This window comes from Neovison vison, chromosome 2 (genome assembly GCF_020171115.1).
Source record: "Neovison vison isolate M4711 chromosome 2, ASM_NN_V1, whole genome shotgun sequence".
NCBI lineage: Eukaryota > Metazoa > Chordata > Mammalia > Carnivora > Mustelidae > Neogale > Neogale vison.
Genome location: NC_058092.1, coordinates 239120382 through 239134327, shown reverse-complemented (window position 1 = coordinate 239134327; position 13946 = coordinate 239120382). Strand labels below are relative to the sequence as shown.

At 62.2% G+C, this 13946-nt stretch overlaps 1 protein-coding gene across 2 annotated transcripts in view; it reads right to left on the bottom strand.

The window, feature by feature from the left end:
• Nucleotides 1-7467: 7467 nt before the first annotated feature.
• The window catches only part of PPP2R2D (protein phosphatase 2 regulatory subunit Bdelta), a 46295-nt gene continuing 39816 nt past the window's right edge, over nucleotides 7468-13946 (bottom strand). For both annotated transcript variants that reach the window (XM_044240757.1, XM_044240758.1), the window contains 3 exons: nucleotides 13090-13259; nucleotides 12927-13018; nucleotides 7468-8266 (listed from right to left, as the gene is read on the bottom strand). In XM_044240757.1, the coding sequence (XP_044096692.1) occupies nucleotides 7987-8266; nucleotides 12927-13018; nucleotides 13090-13259 (542 nt within the window). In that variant the 3' untranslated portion in view covers nucleotides 7468-7986. The remainder of the gene's footprint in view (nucleotides 8267-12926; nucleotides 13019-13089; nucleotides 13260-13946) is intronic.

The window sequence follows — 13946 nt, the reverse complement described above, 5'->3', positions numbered from 1 at the left end:
CCAGGCGTCTGCTCCACTGTCCCGTTACCTTCCCGAGGCGCGACCTCCGCAAGGCTGCCTCTTGGGCCCCGCGTGTCCCCGCGTGTATCTGTCCTACATGTCCACCCTCAGCTCAGTTGTGATAAATAGCATTTTAGTTTTTAACATTTCTCATTACATTTAAATGATGACCCTGGACCCAGCTGTGGACCGCTGCCTCACTGGGAGAAGAATTGCTCGTGTAACTTCTCCAGAAAAGGTGAGGCTCCCAGTGACGCGGACGTGCTCCGGCCCAGCCAGTCCCTTGGGACTCAGCAGGTGGATTTGCCTTTCGCTGGGAACGGGGGCTCGTTCTTCCTGCTGCTGGGGTCTGGAGCGCCCGCCTGTGAGGGCCGCAGCCAGCAGGGCCGCGCAAGGGCACCCCCCCGCCCCCGGTCTTCAGTGTTGGGCACTGCCCCGTGGCTTTCCCGAGCATCGCCTGGGCGACTGGGGGCCCTCTGCAAGGCAGCCGTTCGTCCCCGCCTCGGTGGCACTGAGCAGTGAGCAGAACTGGGCAGAAGGCCTCCAGGGCTGTTGGGAAAGTGCTTTTCAGAATGACATCGGGATTGAGGCTTAGGCCTTCTCGAGGCCTCTCCCACTCAGCGTGAAGGTGGACATTGGACTCCTCGAAGCGCTGTATTTGCGTGGAGTGTGTGTGTGTGTGTGTGTGTGTGTCCTCGCATTTGGGAGGGATAATAGCGCTGCAGGCCTTGGGGTCTTGCAGATGGCCCTTTGTACTTGCCGCTGAATTCGCTGAGGAGCAAGTGCACGTGCTCGGATTATGTTAAGGAATCTGGCCACGGAGCTGGTCATCCTGAACGCGGCTTATGGTCCAGACACCTGCAGGCTCCAGTGGGGCCTGGGGTGCTGGGGCGCTGGCAGTACAGGAGGCTACAGCTCTGGAAAGAAACCAGGCACCTGGAAAGCCACCTGCTCGTTCCTTCTGACCGGGGACCCGCTCGTAGGAATCTGTCCTGAAGACGAACCTCTGGAGGCCTGACAACCTACAGGAGCGTGTCCAGTAACACAGGCTCCGCGGTGGCGCAGTGCGTGTGCGCAGCTGGTCGGGTGCACGTGCCACGGGGCTCCCGTGCTGCAGCCCCGAGGCTTCTCAAAAGGACCAAGAGGTGTCGACAAACGGGGATTTCTGGGTGTGCTGGTGCTCCAAGAAACGGGCACCACAGTTGGTGGCCAGCAGCTGGAGCATGGCCGCCACGTTTCGATGGGTCAGCGTCCCTGAGCTCCCTTCCGGGGACCGGCCTGCTCGGGTAGCGGGAGGCGGGGGGCGTGTTCTGGGCCAGCAGCGCTCCCAGGGACTCCCGAGCGCCTCGGGGAGAGGCTGCCTGGGGAGGGCGGCCCAGCTCGGACACGGGCCTTCTGGCATCAGACGCTGCCCAGTGGCTACTAACCACGGAGAAGAGGAGCAGAACCCGAGCCGCAGCCGGTGAACCAGACGTATCTGAAGAACTACATCTGGTGTGCTGCTCTTTGTGCAGAACCGCGCGGGAGGGAACAGAACTCACTCGGGAAAAAGGACGGACAGATCTCGAAGTGCGGGAGACCGGCTGCTGCCGGGGGCAGGGGTGCTGGCGGGTAGGGAGGGGAGTGGGACTACAAGGCTTAATGCTTTTTCCGCGACTCAGAACCCAGCGATGCTTCACAGCCAGAATCCATCGCTGAAACCAACGTTCTCCCTGGGATTCAACGTGGAACGCCAAGAGGGACACTTGACTCCTAAAGGAGGCTACCCTCGTGGGGCACGGGAGGTGGACCCGCACACGGCACAGAGCGGCCAGGAAGGGGCGGGTCCTAGCCGGTGGGGGATGCGGACGGGGCACCTGGAGCCGCTCACGGTCCTGAGTCGCGGCCCTCCACGCGCGTGTGCCGGCAAACACGATCTGGCTTTGTGCAAAGGGCCTGATGCCCATCAGCGGTGGTGGGCCGGCCGCTTCCCGGCCTGGGAGTCAGGAAGGGCTCAAAGCCAGCACAGAGAAAGGACAGAAGCCAAAGAGGAGGAACCCAGCAGTGGGACAACCAGGGCACAAGCTTCAACAGGAACGGACGATGGCCTGAGACTGGCGGGCGTGCCCGGGGCCACACTGGCAGCAGGCAGGAGGGAGAAAGGCTCGGCTCTCCCTCAGGACCGCAGCGACATGCAGAAGGGCCAACCGGAGGACTGACGCTGGCCGAGTGCGTGGGGGCTGGAGGGGGGGGGTAACGGTGTGCAGACCGGGGGGGGGGGGTAAAGGTGTGCAGACGGGGGGTAAAGGTGTGCAGACGGGGGGGTAAAGGTGTGAAGACCGGGGGGGTGGGTAAAGGTGTGCAGACGGCAGGGTGTCTTCCCCCGAAGAGTCATCACAGGACAGGAACTCGCGGCGTGATGGTGAGGAAGCCTCGTGCGGCCGGAATCCACCCACGCGCACGCGCTCAGCATCCTCGAGGGGCGGCCGGAGCCCAGGGCTGGGGAGTCCGGACCCCTGTGCCACTGCGCGGTGTGACGCGGGCCGCCGGCTGGCTCTGCGGTGCAGAGAGTTCAAGCCCCCGCGGGGCACAGAGATGACGCTCACGTCTTGGGGCGCCAGGGGGGCTCCGTCGGTGACGCCTCCAGCTCTTGATTTCGGCTCAGGTCACGTCAGGGTCGTGAGGTGGAGCCCCGCGTGGGGCTCTGCACTCAGTGGGGAGTCTGCTGGAGACTCTCCCTCTCCCACTGCCCCTGCCTGCACGCCCTTTAAAGTATTTTTTCTAAAAGATTTTATTTATTTGAGAGAGCACAAGTGAGGGAAGGGGCAGTGGAAGAGGGAGAAGCAGGTTCCCCAGGGAGCAGGGAGCCGGACACGAGGCTTCATCCCACCCAGGACCTGAGCCGCAGACAGACGCTTAACCCACCCAGCCACCCCTGCGCCCCTGATTAAACTACGATAAAATCTTTAGAAAAACTGTTAAAAACACCCAACAATGAATTTAAGACCATGGGCAGCGACCTCCCTGACCCTGATCTTGGGGATGGATTTTTGGATTTGAGACAAATGCAAAAGCAACAAAAGCAAAAATAAAACAGTGGGACTAGAACAAACGGACAAGCCGGTGCTCGCCCCGAGGCCGCGGCCTGACGGAGCAGGAACCCGCGGAGCAGGACAGAACGTCTGCGAAGATGTGTGTGCGAGGGAGCCGACCTTCAGAACAAGCCCCACGACCTCCTCTAACAAGTCGGTCGGGTTAAAAAAGGGCTGAAGACACAAGCAGACCTTTCTCCGAGCGGACGTGCGGGCGGCCAGCAGACACGGGAAGCTGCGCACGCGGCCCCCAGGCGGACGCACAGGCGAACCATGGTGAAGCGCGGCCTCGCGCCGGTCACAGTGGCCAACATCAGAACAGCCGGTCACCGCTGGCCAGGGTGTGGGGACAGGGAGCCCTCGGGCCGGCCGGCGCAGTGCAAGCTGCCGCGGCCGCTGCGCTCCGCGGAGGCTCCTCCGGCCGGTGAAGACCGATGTGTCGCGGCCCAGGCCCCTGCTCGTGCGCAGGAGCAAGCCCAGCTCTGATCGGACGCTACGCCCCACCCCGGTTCGCAGCGGTGCGTCCAACAGCCCAAATTGGGAAATAGCCCAAGTGTTCACCTTAAACGGATTAAATGTGCGCTCCCTGTCTCGCACGCACTCAGAAATACGATGTAGCCGCAAAACAGCAGGAAATCTTGCCATTTCCTTCATTTCCGGCATGGACGGAGCTCGATGCCATGACGCCGAGTGAACGAAGTCCGGTACCGCCCGAACTCACTACACGTGGATCTTCTGTTTCTTCTCTAAGACGTTATCTGAGAGGCAGAGAGCACGAGCAGGGGAGGGGCAGGGGGAGAAGCGGACGCCCTGCTGAGCGGAGAGCCCGCCGCGGGGCGCCCTCCCAAGGCCCTGAGATCAGGACCTGAGCCGAAGCGGACGCTTCCCGGACGGAGCCCCCCGGGCGCCCCACCACGTGGGATCTAAGAACAAACCAACCATCAGGCTCATGGACGCAGGCGGGGGCTGGTGGCCGCCACAGCGGAGTCGGGCTGGCAGAAACGGGCGGAAGGACTGAGAAGGCCCCGCTGTCCAGCTGTGCACCAAAGCTGCGGGGGCGGAAGTCGGGGCGAGGGGACTACAGCACCTGGAAGCGGCCACGGGAGCAGCTCTGAGCGGTTCTCGGCACAGGAACCGGCGTTCCGTGAGCGTCGGGACGGACGCCGACCGGAGGCGCTGCGGTGCTCGCTGCCCAGCGTGAGCAGACCGCGGTCACGTCCCCCTGAAACTGCTCTCTGTTCACTGTACCTTGATGGAAAAAAAAAAAGGAAATCACCATTTCCAACAAGAACCCTAGAATCACACCGCATTAAAATACTTCGATTTCAGAGAATGTACTTTTCCTCTGAAAGTTCTTGGAATGACAACAAATTCCTGCTCCTCACCCCCACGGAACACACATTTTCAAAGATGTCTCGAGATCTGCAGAGACCCTGACCAAGACCTCGGGGGCAGACAAGCAGACTGTCTCAGGAACTCTCAGAGGCGCACCCGACAGCCTGGGGGGGTGTGAGGCTGCAGGGAGCACCCCACGGGGGGCAGCGCTGTCCCCACACCTCCGGGCCCTGTGCGCTCCAGCGGCCGCCCGCTAGCCACAGACCCCGGCCGGGAGCAGGCTGTCGGCGGTGCCCCCAGGGTGCCGGCGACGCGCCCTGGAGTGTGTGGCCTGGAGGGATCCCCACAGAAGGCGTGTGCAGATCCGCGCGGGTACGGGGCCCTGTCGGGGACTTACCGGGTACGGGGCCATCAGAGAAACCGCGGTGTCACCGGCTCTTGCCATCCTCGACGGCAGGGGGCCGAGAATGAACGCGGCCTGTGTTCGGGGGAGGAGCACCCCCTGAGGCAGGACAGGAAGGATGGGCCGGCTGGTCCCACGGGGCAGCAGCCCAGACTCCCAGCCAAGGGGGCAGCTGCCTGCCCTGGACCCCCAGTGCTGGGACGCAACTGGCACTCACGCTCTGAGGACAGGGACGTGCTGCCGGACGAGGTGCAGATGGGGCCGGCGGATGCCAGGCCCAGGGGACCCCCCCCACATTCTTCTGCTCGTCGCCCCGGGGCCTCAGCTCCACTGTGTGCACGCGCTCCGCATCCCGTACGCACCCGCCCCTCGCCAGCTCCAGGGGGCTGCAGTGTGGGGCCCAGAGGCCCAGTGAGCAGGCCAGAGCCTGCCACCGTGACCATGTGCCACCGGGTATCCACCTGGACCCCCAGCAGACTGGTGTGGGGGGGAACCACCGGCCGAGGGGAAGGGGTGCGCACCCTCGGGATCTGCGCCCAGGCCGGTGACACCCCATGGCTGCCTGTGACGGCCCCATGTCGGGGGGAGGGCTGCCTTTTACCCACGCGTCGTCCTGACCCCAGACCAGGCAGAGACTCCTGGGGTGCTCCCTGCCCTGGGCACAAAGGAGCCCCTTTGCACCGAGGGCGGGACCCATGGCAAGCAGGGTGGAGGCCGGCCGGGCAGGTGTGAGCGGAGCACGCGGTCGGTCCGGCCCAGCGAGCGGAGGACTCGGGCTCAGCAGGCAGGAGCCTGGACGCTGCCGTCTGGGGCCCCGGGGGCCACCTTCTCTGCCTGGGAAGGCCAAGGACCGGGTCTTGGTTGGTTTTCACACCAGCTCGCACGAGACTTTTCTGGACTTGCTACACTAGGCGGCCGGAGCGCCCGAGCCAGGCCGTAAGGGGAAGGATGGTTCCGTCGCCGCCTCACACGCCCGGCAGCTTCCTCGGGCAGCCCCCACCTCAGACCGGGGCTCTGCGCGAGGACCGACATCCTCCGGACGGCAGGGACCTGCTGCTCCTTCCCCTCCGGAGCCGAGTCGTCGCCGTCACCCAGGCCGACCGGGTCAGGGCTCCGGCTCCTCCGTGCACAGGGCCCGGGTCTGAGAGAGAAGTCCAAGTGCGAATTCGGACCCTCTTCTCAACCCCCTTCAGCAAAGACTTGCAGACGAGTCCTCCTGAGCACACCGCGGACCAGCAGAGCCCCCGGCTCAGCCCGGCTGCCAGGGACGCCCGCGGGGGCTGCCTGGGGCGCGGGGCACACGGCCTCCGACGGCGGACTCGGGGCCGCTCAGCTCCTCTGAGAACGGGCAGCGCCGTGGCCTTTGCTGTTGTCCCACTGCAAGTGCCGGTGATTTGCGGACAGCTGACCACCAGGCTCCTCAGTCTCACACTAGCTTATTAGAAGCTCGATAAAGAAACAAAACAAAAAAAGCGTGTGTAAATCCACACATGAATAAAGCGTATCCACCCGGACGCCGGCCCCCAGCCTGGAGAACGCGAAAGCTTCGAGGAAAAGAGCAGCACAGAATTCTAAGAAGGAAACCGTTCACACAGCTCACTTCCAGGAACAGGGACGGTGTCTGTGTAACCGTGACCGAGAGAACGGGGAGCGCCGTGGCGGCCGCAGGGGCAGCACTGCCTTCCGCGGGGGCCCCTGGGTGACGGTGGGCCCCAACACGCAGCCGAATCCGGTTCAACACTGACAGCTCGTTATGCCTTTCCGACAGCTGACGCGGAGGCACCATCCCACAGAACTTTTCCGAAGGACCAGGGTGGGCGAGTCTGCAGAGCTGCGCTCCGCACCTCGGCTCGGTCACTGTGCCAGCAAGGGACACACCGTGAGAATTATGGGGAAGTTTCTAACTCAGCGTGTATTAAAGTGGCATTCTGTGCACGTTAACTCCGGGTGCGAGCGCACGCTCACCACGAAGGTCTCTGTTCTTACAGGCGGCGTTCACAATCAAGATCCGCCTCGAAATTTCAAGACCAGCGCATGTGGCCGGGCGCTCCCGTCCCCTGGAGGACACTGACTAGGGCCGTGTGTGGAATCCCAGTAAGGTCCAGTCACTTGGCCCTGGTACGTGTCTGTATTGTCTTGGGAAATGCTCATTTCTGGTATCAAAGATCCTGCTTAAAAAACCCACCCCCAAGGCAGTGATGGCGTCACACACAAGCTTGGGAAGCAGCGAGAAGGCCAGCGTGCGCGGGATCCCGACAGATCATAGGAAGAACGTCCCTCCCACAAGTCCTCTTTGAAAAGGCTTAGAAACAAAGCACGTCCGCATCCCTGCTGTGAATGGAGGCGCTGTGGGACCCAGACATGTCCCCTGAGGGCAGTGACGGCGCTGCCAGCGGCTCTCTCTCCGGGGGCCGGGGCCGGGGTGGGGCTGGGGCTGGGGCCGGGGCCGGGGCCGGGCTTCACGCAGACCTTACCGGGCGCGTGACCTGCACCATTTCCACAGAAATAAAACAGACTTCGAGTTTGGGACGGACGGGCTCCCAGCCCAAGGGCCGCCATCTGCCAGCGAGGGACAGACGCTGTGCCCATTGCTCTAAAGCGTGATTCTGCAGAATTTCATGACGTGCAACGAGAGCAAATAAAAGGCCGATACTTATCTTGGATTTAAAACCACTTTTATAGTGTGTTGTTTTATTCAGTGGTCACACCCGAGGCTGTGATGGCAGGTACAGGTGTGGGGGTAAAAAGCTGCGGGACCGGCTCGGGGAACCACGCCCTCGGCAGGGCCACCCGGGCTCGGAGGACGGGGCGGGGGCACGGCACGCGCGTGTGAAGGCCCGAGTGTGACGGGGGGAGCCGGTGGGGGAAGAGTTTCAGAAAAAGAGATGTTCCGTCAGACAACTTTCCTCCTGGGCGCTAACCTTTCGGCCTGCGACCGGAAAGGAAGGCTCAGACTGAATAAATACACGGATCTGGAGGAACGGCCGTTACTGAGCACTGTCCACCCGCTGCGCGCTGAGCGGGGCTCCGCGGAGCAGCGGCCGCGCCCGGCTGGCTGCAGGCAGGAGGCCGCCCCTCCAGTCTGCGAAGGGGAGCGGGCAGCACCGCGTGCTCCTCACGGGGAGGACAGCGCCCCTCCTCGGAGAAGACGGCCGGGCTCAGTCCCCGCTGGCTTCCTTAGTTGACCTTGTCCTGGAAGATGTACAGGTTGTTGGTGGCGGCCACGGCGATAATGTTCTCCGCCGGGTGCCAGGCCGTGTGCAGGATCTTCTTGTTGAAGTCCAGACTGTCCACGCTGATCTCGTCCTTCTTTCTCTTGCCGCCTGTACACACTTTCCGAGGCTTTAAGCTGGCTCGAGGCTTACTGTTCTCCCGGGAAGCTTCCAGCGTGACGTCCCTCCGCGTGCTCCGATCGAACATCCTGAAGAAGTTGTTGTAGGACCCCGTCATGATCGCGCTGCTCGAGACAAGAAGAGAGAGCGGCGCCCGTCAAGGAGGAAGCACTCAGCACCCCGGCCGCGCGCGGGCCCCTTCCCTCACCCCTCCTCCACCGGCCAAGACCCTTCTAGAGAAAGCGGCACTCCGGATGGTCCGCAGGGACACGCAGGGAAACTTCCTGCGCAACGGTGAGCGCACAATCACGTCAGCAGAACAAGTACAGAAGAGAAAAGGAAAAAAAGAACAGTCACGCTTTTAATTCCACCTTTTTGTTTTTTTAGTGACCTCCACACCCAACGTGGGGCTCCAACTCACACCCCGGAGACAGGATCCCACGCTCTCCCGACGCAGCCAGCCAGGTGCCGCACGCGAATGCGTTTTTAAAAGAGTAAAAAGACACAGTCACAGCGTATTTGTTTTCAGGTCTGGAACGTCTGCGACTCTGCCGACGACCGAAGCTGCGCGCAGGGGACGCCAGTCAGACTTGTCCCGGCACAACACACGGCTGCTTGAACAGCACTTGATTCATTTTGATGTCGACAAGTTATTTCACGGGAAGCAACAGGGACACAAAGAGGAGAAGTCCTAGACCTCAATGTGGGTCTCAGACGCTGCCGTGCTGCCCACGGTCTTCTCCAGCATTAACGTAACGGCTTCCACCGTTTCTATAGTCAAAACATTGGTTCCACAGGTAGAAACTTCTGGTCTTTTTCTATAAAACGGAGAGGAAAAAGGCCCACAGCCCGTGTTGCCATGATTTGGCCCACGGCTTTAGGACGAGCCCCACTGCGGACCCTGCAGCCTGCCGCCTGATCGAGGCACGGCCAGCAGCGGACTCTGACTGTGGGTGAACCCCCCGGGGTCTGACTAAGCCGCACGCAGGGAACAGGCTCAACTCCGAGACCACTCTGCTCTCGAGCCGCAGGAGCGCCCAGCCGGGGACGCTCGCAGCTCAGCCTCGGGCCGGATGCCGGCAGGGAAGGCTGAGTGGGGTGTGCCCACGGGGAGCTGCCGTGCGTGCTCGGGAAGCTGCACTTCCTGGGAACACAGAGGGCGGGAGACTCCCTCAGGGCCCGCTGTCTTGTGCCTGGCAGAACCCACAGCGGACCGACCGCCGCAGACCCCGGGCCCCGGCTGCTCGGACCACCGTGCCCGCACGGGAGCTGGAAAGGCGGCGTCCCCAGCCGCACTGGTCCAGTGGCCCGAACCACACAGACGACCACCCTCCCGAGCAGTTGGCCAGGTGTCACCCTGTTCGCCGGGACAAAGCAGACTCGGGAACAAGTGGTATGTCCATTTCTGCTGCTGGACAACCTGAGCACAGCCAGGCGGTGCCAGGGACAGCACAGCCCCGGGCGGAGGGCAGGTCTCTTCGTGCCTCACCATCCCTCCGCAGGGGCCTCCTGGCCAGAAGGCAGGGGAGGGTTTGCAGGAATGAAAGAACAGGCAGATGTTCCTGGAAAGCTCTCCGACGTTCCTGGGGACGGGAGACTTAAGGGAACGTTTCAGTATTTCGGATGTACCACGAGGCATAAAGAAAAAACACACTGACTGTCCACCTACCCGTAGGCCACCGCCCGCTTGGTCCAGAAAGACAGGTTCCCCACCCGGGGCCCCTAGCAGGACGGTCAGTCCTCAGAGCAGGACAGGATCATTCCGGGACAGGTTTACACATCAAACAGTTACACATTCTTGAAAACACATCCATCTCGTACGTTCTACGAGACACAGAAGCCATCGGGTCGTCACAGCTTTGTCCGGTCTTTATCCTTGTGAGATCACCTACGGCTCTTCCTGTCGCAGGTTACAAGAAGACCCGTTCCCTGTCCCTCACCCGACACGGGCATGGGGGCTCCTTCAGACGCTCTCTAGTTCCTGTCTCAACAGCTCTCCCTGCCTGTGCGTGCGCTTTACGGACCCACGCGGGCCCTGCCAGTCTCCAGAGGACCACGGTCATCGGCCTCTGCCCCCCAGCCTGCCCGACATCGCTGTCGTCGTGAGAGCGCTGGGGTGGCATCCCGGTCACTCTGACCTGCTGACTCCTAATGAAAATGAGCATTTTTATCCATTTTCTTCCCATTTCTACTAATTCCCATTCCTGAGCTGTCGCTGTCCTACCGACCGGGACTCCTCTGCAGAGTCTGGACGCTTCTCTCTTGAGCAGCTGTAGTTCTCTGCTCGTGCGGGTTTCGTCTTCACCGCCGTACCCAGCGTGTGTCCACCGGCCCGGTAGACGCCGCTGACGCTCCAACACCGCGTCCACCTGGACCCGGGCTCACGGTGCGCGGCGCTGCCACGGCTCTGGCCCCGTCCCTGCAACACTCAGCTTGCTCCCTCCGGCTGAGGGAGAGCCGTAACTGTCCCCCCAACACGGACGACCGAGACAAGGGACTCATTCAGCGTCCACGTCCCTCAGCTTTGCTCACAGGGCTGGGGCCGGAGCGGCTGCTTTCGATGGCGTCCCTTCCGGGCGGCGCACCCCCGTCTCGGGAGCTCCCCGTCAGGGTGAACTGCTCTCCACCCGAAGGCAGCTTGTCGCGCACGCGTTCTGAGCGATCCCCGTCTCGACACATGCCCCGCGTGCTGGAGCGAGGGCCGCGGCACGCCGTCCACCTGCGCATGGAGCGGGCCGCTCTCAGCCGGACCGTCTGTCTCCAAAGTAGCGTGTCAGGCTGTCCACGGCTGTTTTCAAGGTCTCTCTGCACCTGGTACCTGTGGTTTCGTTCTGACACGGGGGTGGGGGCGGTTTCTGCGCCTCCTGAATCCATGCGTTCACTCTCCCATCAGCTACCGAAAATCCCGGATCTGGCTGCGCCACAGGCACTGCTGGGCACGCCATCTGCAGTTGCCTGGTCCCCCTCCACCCCCCAACCCCGTGCCGCGGGTGCTCCTGACCTTCCACGGGTCCCACCGGTCACACTCCAGAGGCACGTTGGGGCCCCTCTGATGTGGTTCAGTTCGAAAACCCAAGGTCTCTCTTGCTACTCTGGGTCTCCTACCAAGTCCACAACCATTTCCAACCATCGCGCTTTTCTTTTCTTCAAGTCCTGCTTGATTCCTTTTCGAATTTCCTACGTCCTATTTAGGGCTCTTAGGATTCCTTCCGATGACCTGAAAACATTTCCAGCGTTCGTCTCTCACGCCCCGCAACTTACACTCCGGGATCGGACTCCTCCGAGGGGAGGCTCTGTTGCTGTTTCGGACTTGCTCACAGCAGCTCCATGTGTACTTGGTGCTTCTCACCTCCACGCTCGCATCGAATGGATCTTCATCTGGGAAAATCCCGAGTCCGGGGGTGCTGGGCGAGGCACACCGCCAGGTCATCGGTGCGTTTGCGGACAGCGTGACGCCAGAGTGCTCTCTCCCAGGCTGGGCGCAGGGCCCCGCAGCGTCCGAGCGCAGGCGTGCGGCCTCTCTCTGTCCGAGCTGAGCGCGTGCTGGTCGGGACCCCAACCCCACTGCTTGTGCGGCCCTGCCCAGGGCCCTGGTGTTGCTGCTAGGGCCTTGGGAGACGGATGCCCGCACGAGGCGTGGGCTGCTGGCCGGGGCGGGTGGAGCCCGGTGCTCTGCCTCTGCCCCCGGAGGCTCGCGGCTGCCGCAGCGCCCACGCGACACGGAGAGGTGGCGGTCGGCGTGACAAGAAGGCAGGACCTTAAGTGGTTGCCCTTCCCGAAGCCCAGAGCCTTGCCCGCTCTGTAGGGCTGGACTCCTCAGTTAGCTTTTCCAGGTCCCGCGGCCGGTCCGGACACAAATGCCACATCCTGGGAGGGAGGGCCGGCCGACGGTTCCCCATCTCTGGGCACTTCCGTGCTGCTCCCACCCGCCAGGGTCTCAGGCACAGTCCCTCAGGACTCCCATCTGCACGAAGACGGATGATGCCGTTTCCATAATCCCTGAGGGTCTCACTGCCAGCGCGCACTGTGCGGACCCAAGGCTTCTCGAAGCCCACCAGCCCTCCACTGTGAAAACCGAGCCAGCGGGGTCCTGGGATCAGATGTCCCCAGGCCAGCCTGGCACCCCGGGTCCCCGGACCTTCTGCTTCCCGTCTCCTCTTCATCTGGCCATCGCACACTCTCCCTCGCTTACGTGCGCTCCATGACCCACGTGCAGAGATCTGTGGCGGCTCGGCGGGCAGCACAGGCCGCACCTGCCGCAGTGTACTACTAGGGACGGTGACAGTCTCCTTCCAGCACCAGAAACGCACCGCGCTGTCTGAGACTGAAGACACAGCCCTCAACAGGACTGCCGTTACTGCCCTCCTCAAGGGACGTGCACGAGATGAACTACGAGACAGCAGGGCCACTGGCTCGTCAAGGCCACTGGGACTTCACGCCAGCCACCCCGCCAGTGAACTTGGAGGGCATTTCCCTTCTTCCCTCCAGAAGAAAAGGCAAACTGGAACGTGGCCATCGCACACGCTCAGTGCTAAGTCCTTCTCACTCATCTTGGAAATAATACAATAAAAATTATTTTGAAATATTTAAAAAGTATTTTAAGCATTTTAAAAACGGCCAAAAGGAACTGTAATACTCCGTGCACCGAGTAAGGACGGGGTCGTGAGTGAGGGGACAGCTGTTCAGATGCCCTGTCTCTGCCTTGAACCCGCCGCTCAGCAGGCAGGTGGCCCGGACGGCACAGCCCGGCAGCCCCCCAGGCCGCTCCTCCACGGCGCGCCCCACCTGTCCGAACCGTTCCAGCAGCCCTCGAACTTGTCGAAGATGCAGTCGTTTTCGTACAGAGAACAAAGCTTGCTTCGCAGATACTCGTGCACCTGGAGGAAACCACAGCAACGTCAGGAAGCGCCGTGCGCAGCTGCGCCGCCCTCCCTGCGCGCGGCCTCACCTGGTGGGTCTCCACGGGCCGGCTCTCCATGTTGAGGTCCCACACCTTCACCGACAGGTAGTCCCGGGTCATCATGTACCGCCCGCTGTGGCTGAATTTTACGTCGGAGATGGAGGAGATGATTTCTGAGAAGAAGGACCTACTGCTGGGGTCTTCAGGCTCTTCAAAAACTGAAAAACAAAGTGTTCAGCTTCTGTTTAAAAACCAGGGAACGCGGAAACGCCTGGGTGGCAGAGCTGGTTAAGTGACTTCAGCTCTGGGTCGTGGGATCAAGCCCCACGTGGGGCTCTGCGCTCAGCGGAGTCTGCTTGGGACCCTCTCCCCATCTCCCTCTGCCCCTGGCCCTGCTCACTCGTGCTCTAAAAATAAACAACAAAACCAAACCGATACCCCCACCGCCTGCCCCCCAAAACAACAAACCCAGAGAACAAACCCCGTTTCAAGTCCCTAGGCCCTCCGCAGGGAGCCCAGGGAGCTGCAGACTGCACAGCGCTCACGCTCCTCGTCTTTCTGGTACGTCAACTTCCGAGCTTAAGAGACCTAGATGCCACGTCCCAGTGCCAGTTACTGCTAAGGGACAGCACCAGACACACGGGCCCTCGGCTGTGGCCTGGAAAAGCCCCTCAGGACAGTCCGACGGGCCTTTTGGTCAAGACCCTGTGCTGACCACGGCGCCAGCGTGTCCGAGCAGCGCAGGCCCTGGCGAGCCTCGTGCAGATCTGTCCCGTCCACACCACGGGAAGACAAAAGCAGTGTCACCTGGGAACCCTGGGCCCGGACAGTGACCTCCAGAACGAGTCCCATACACCAAAGCCCGTCAGGAAAGGGATCCGTCTCTGCTGTTCCGGAGTCAAGCT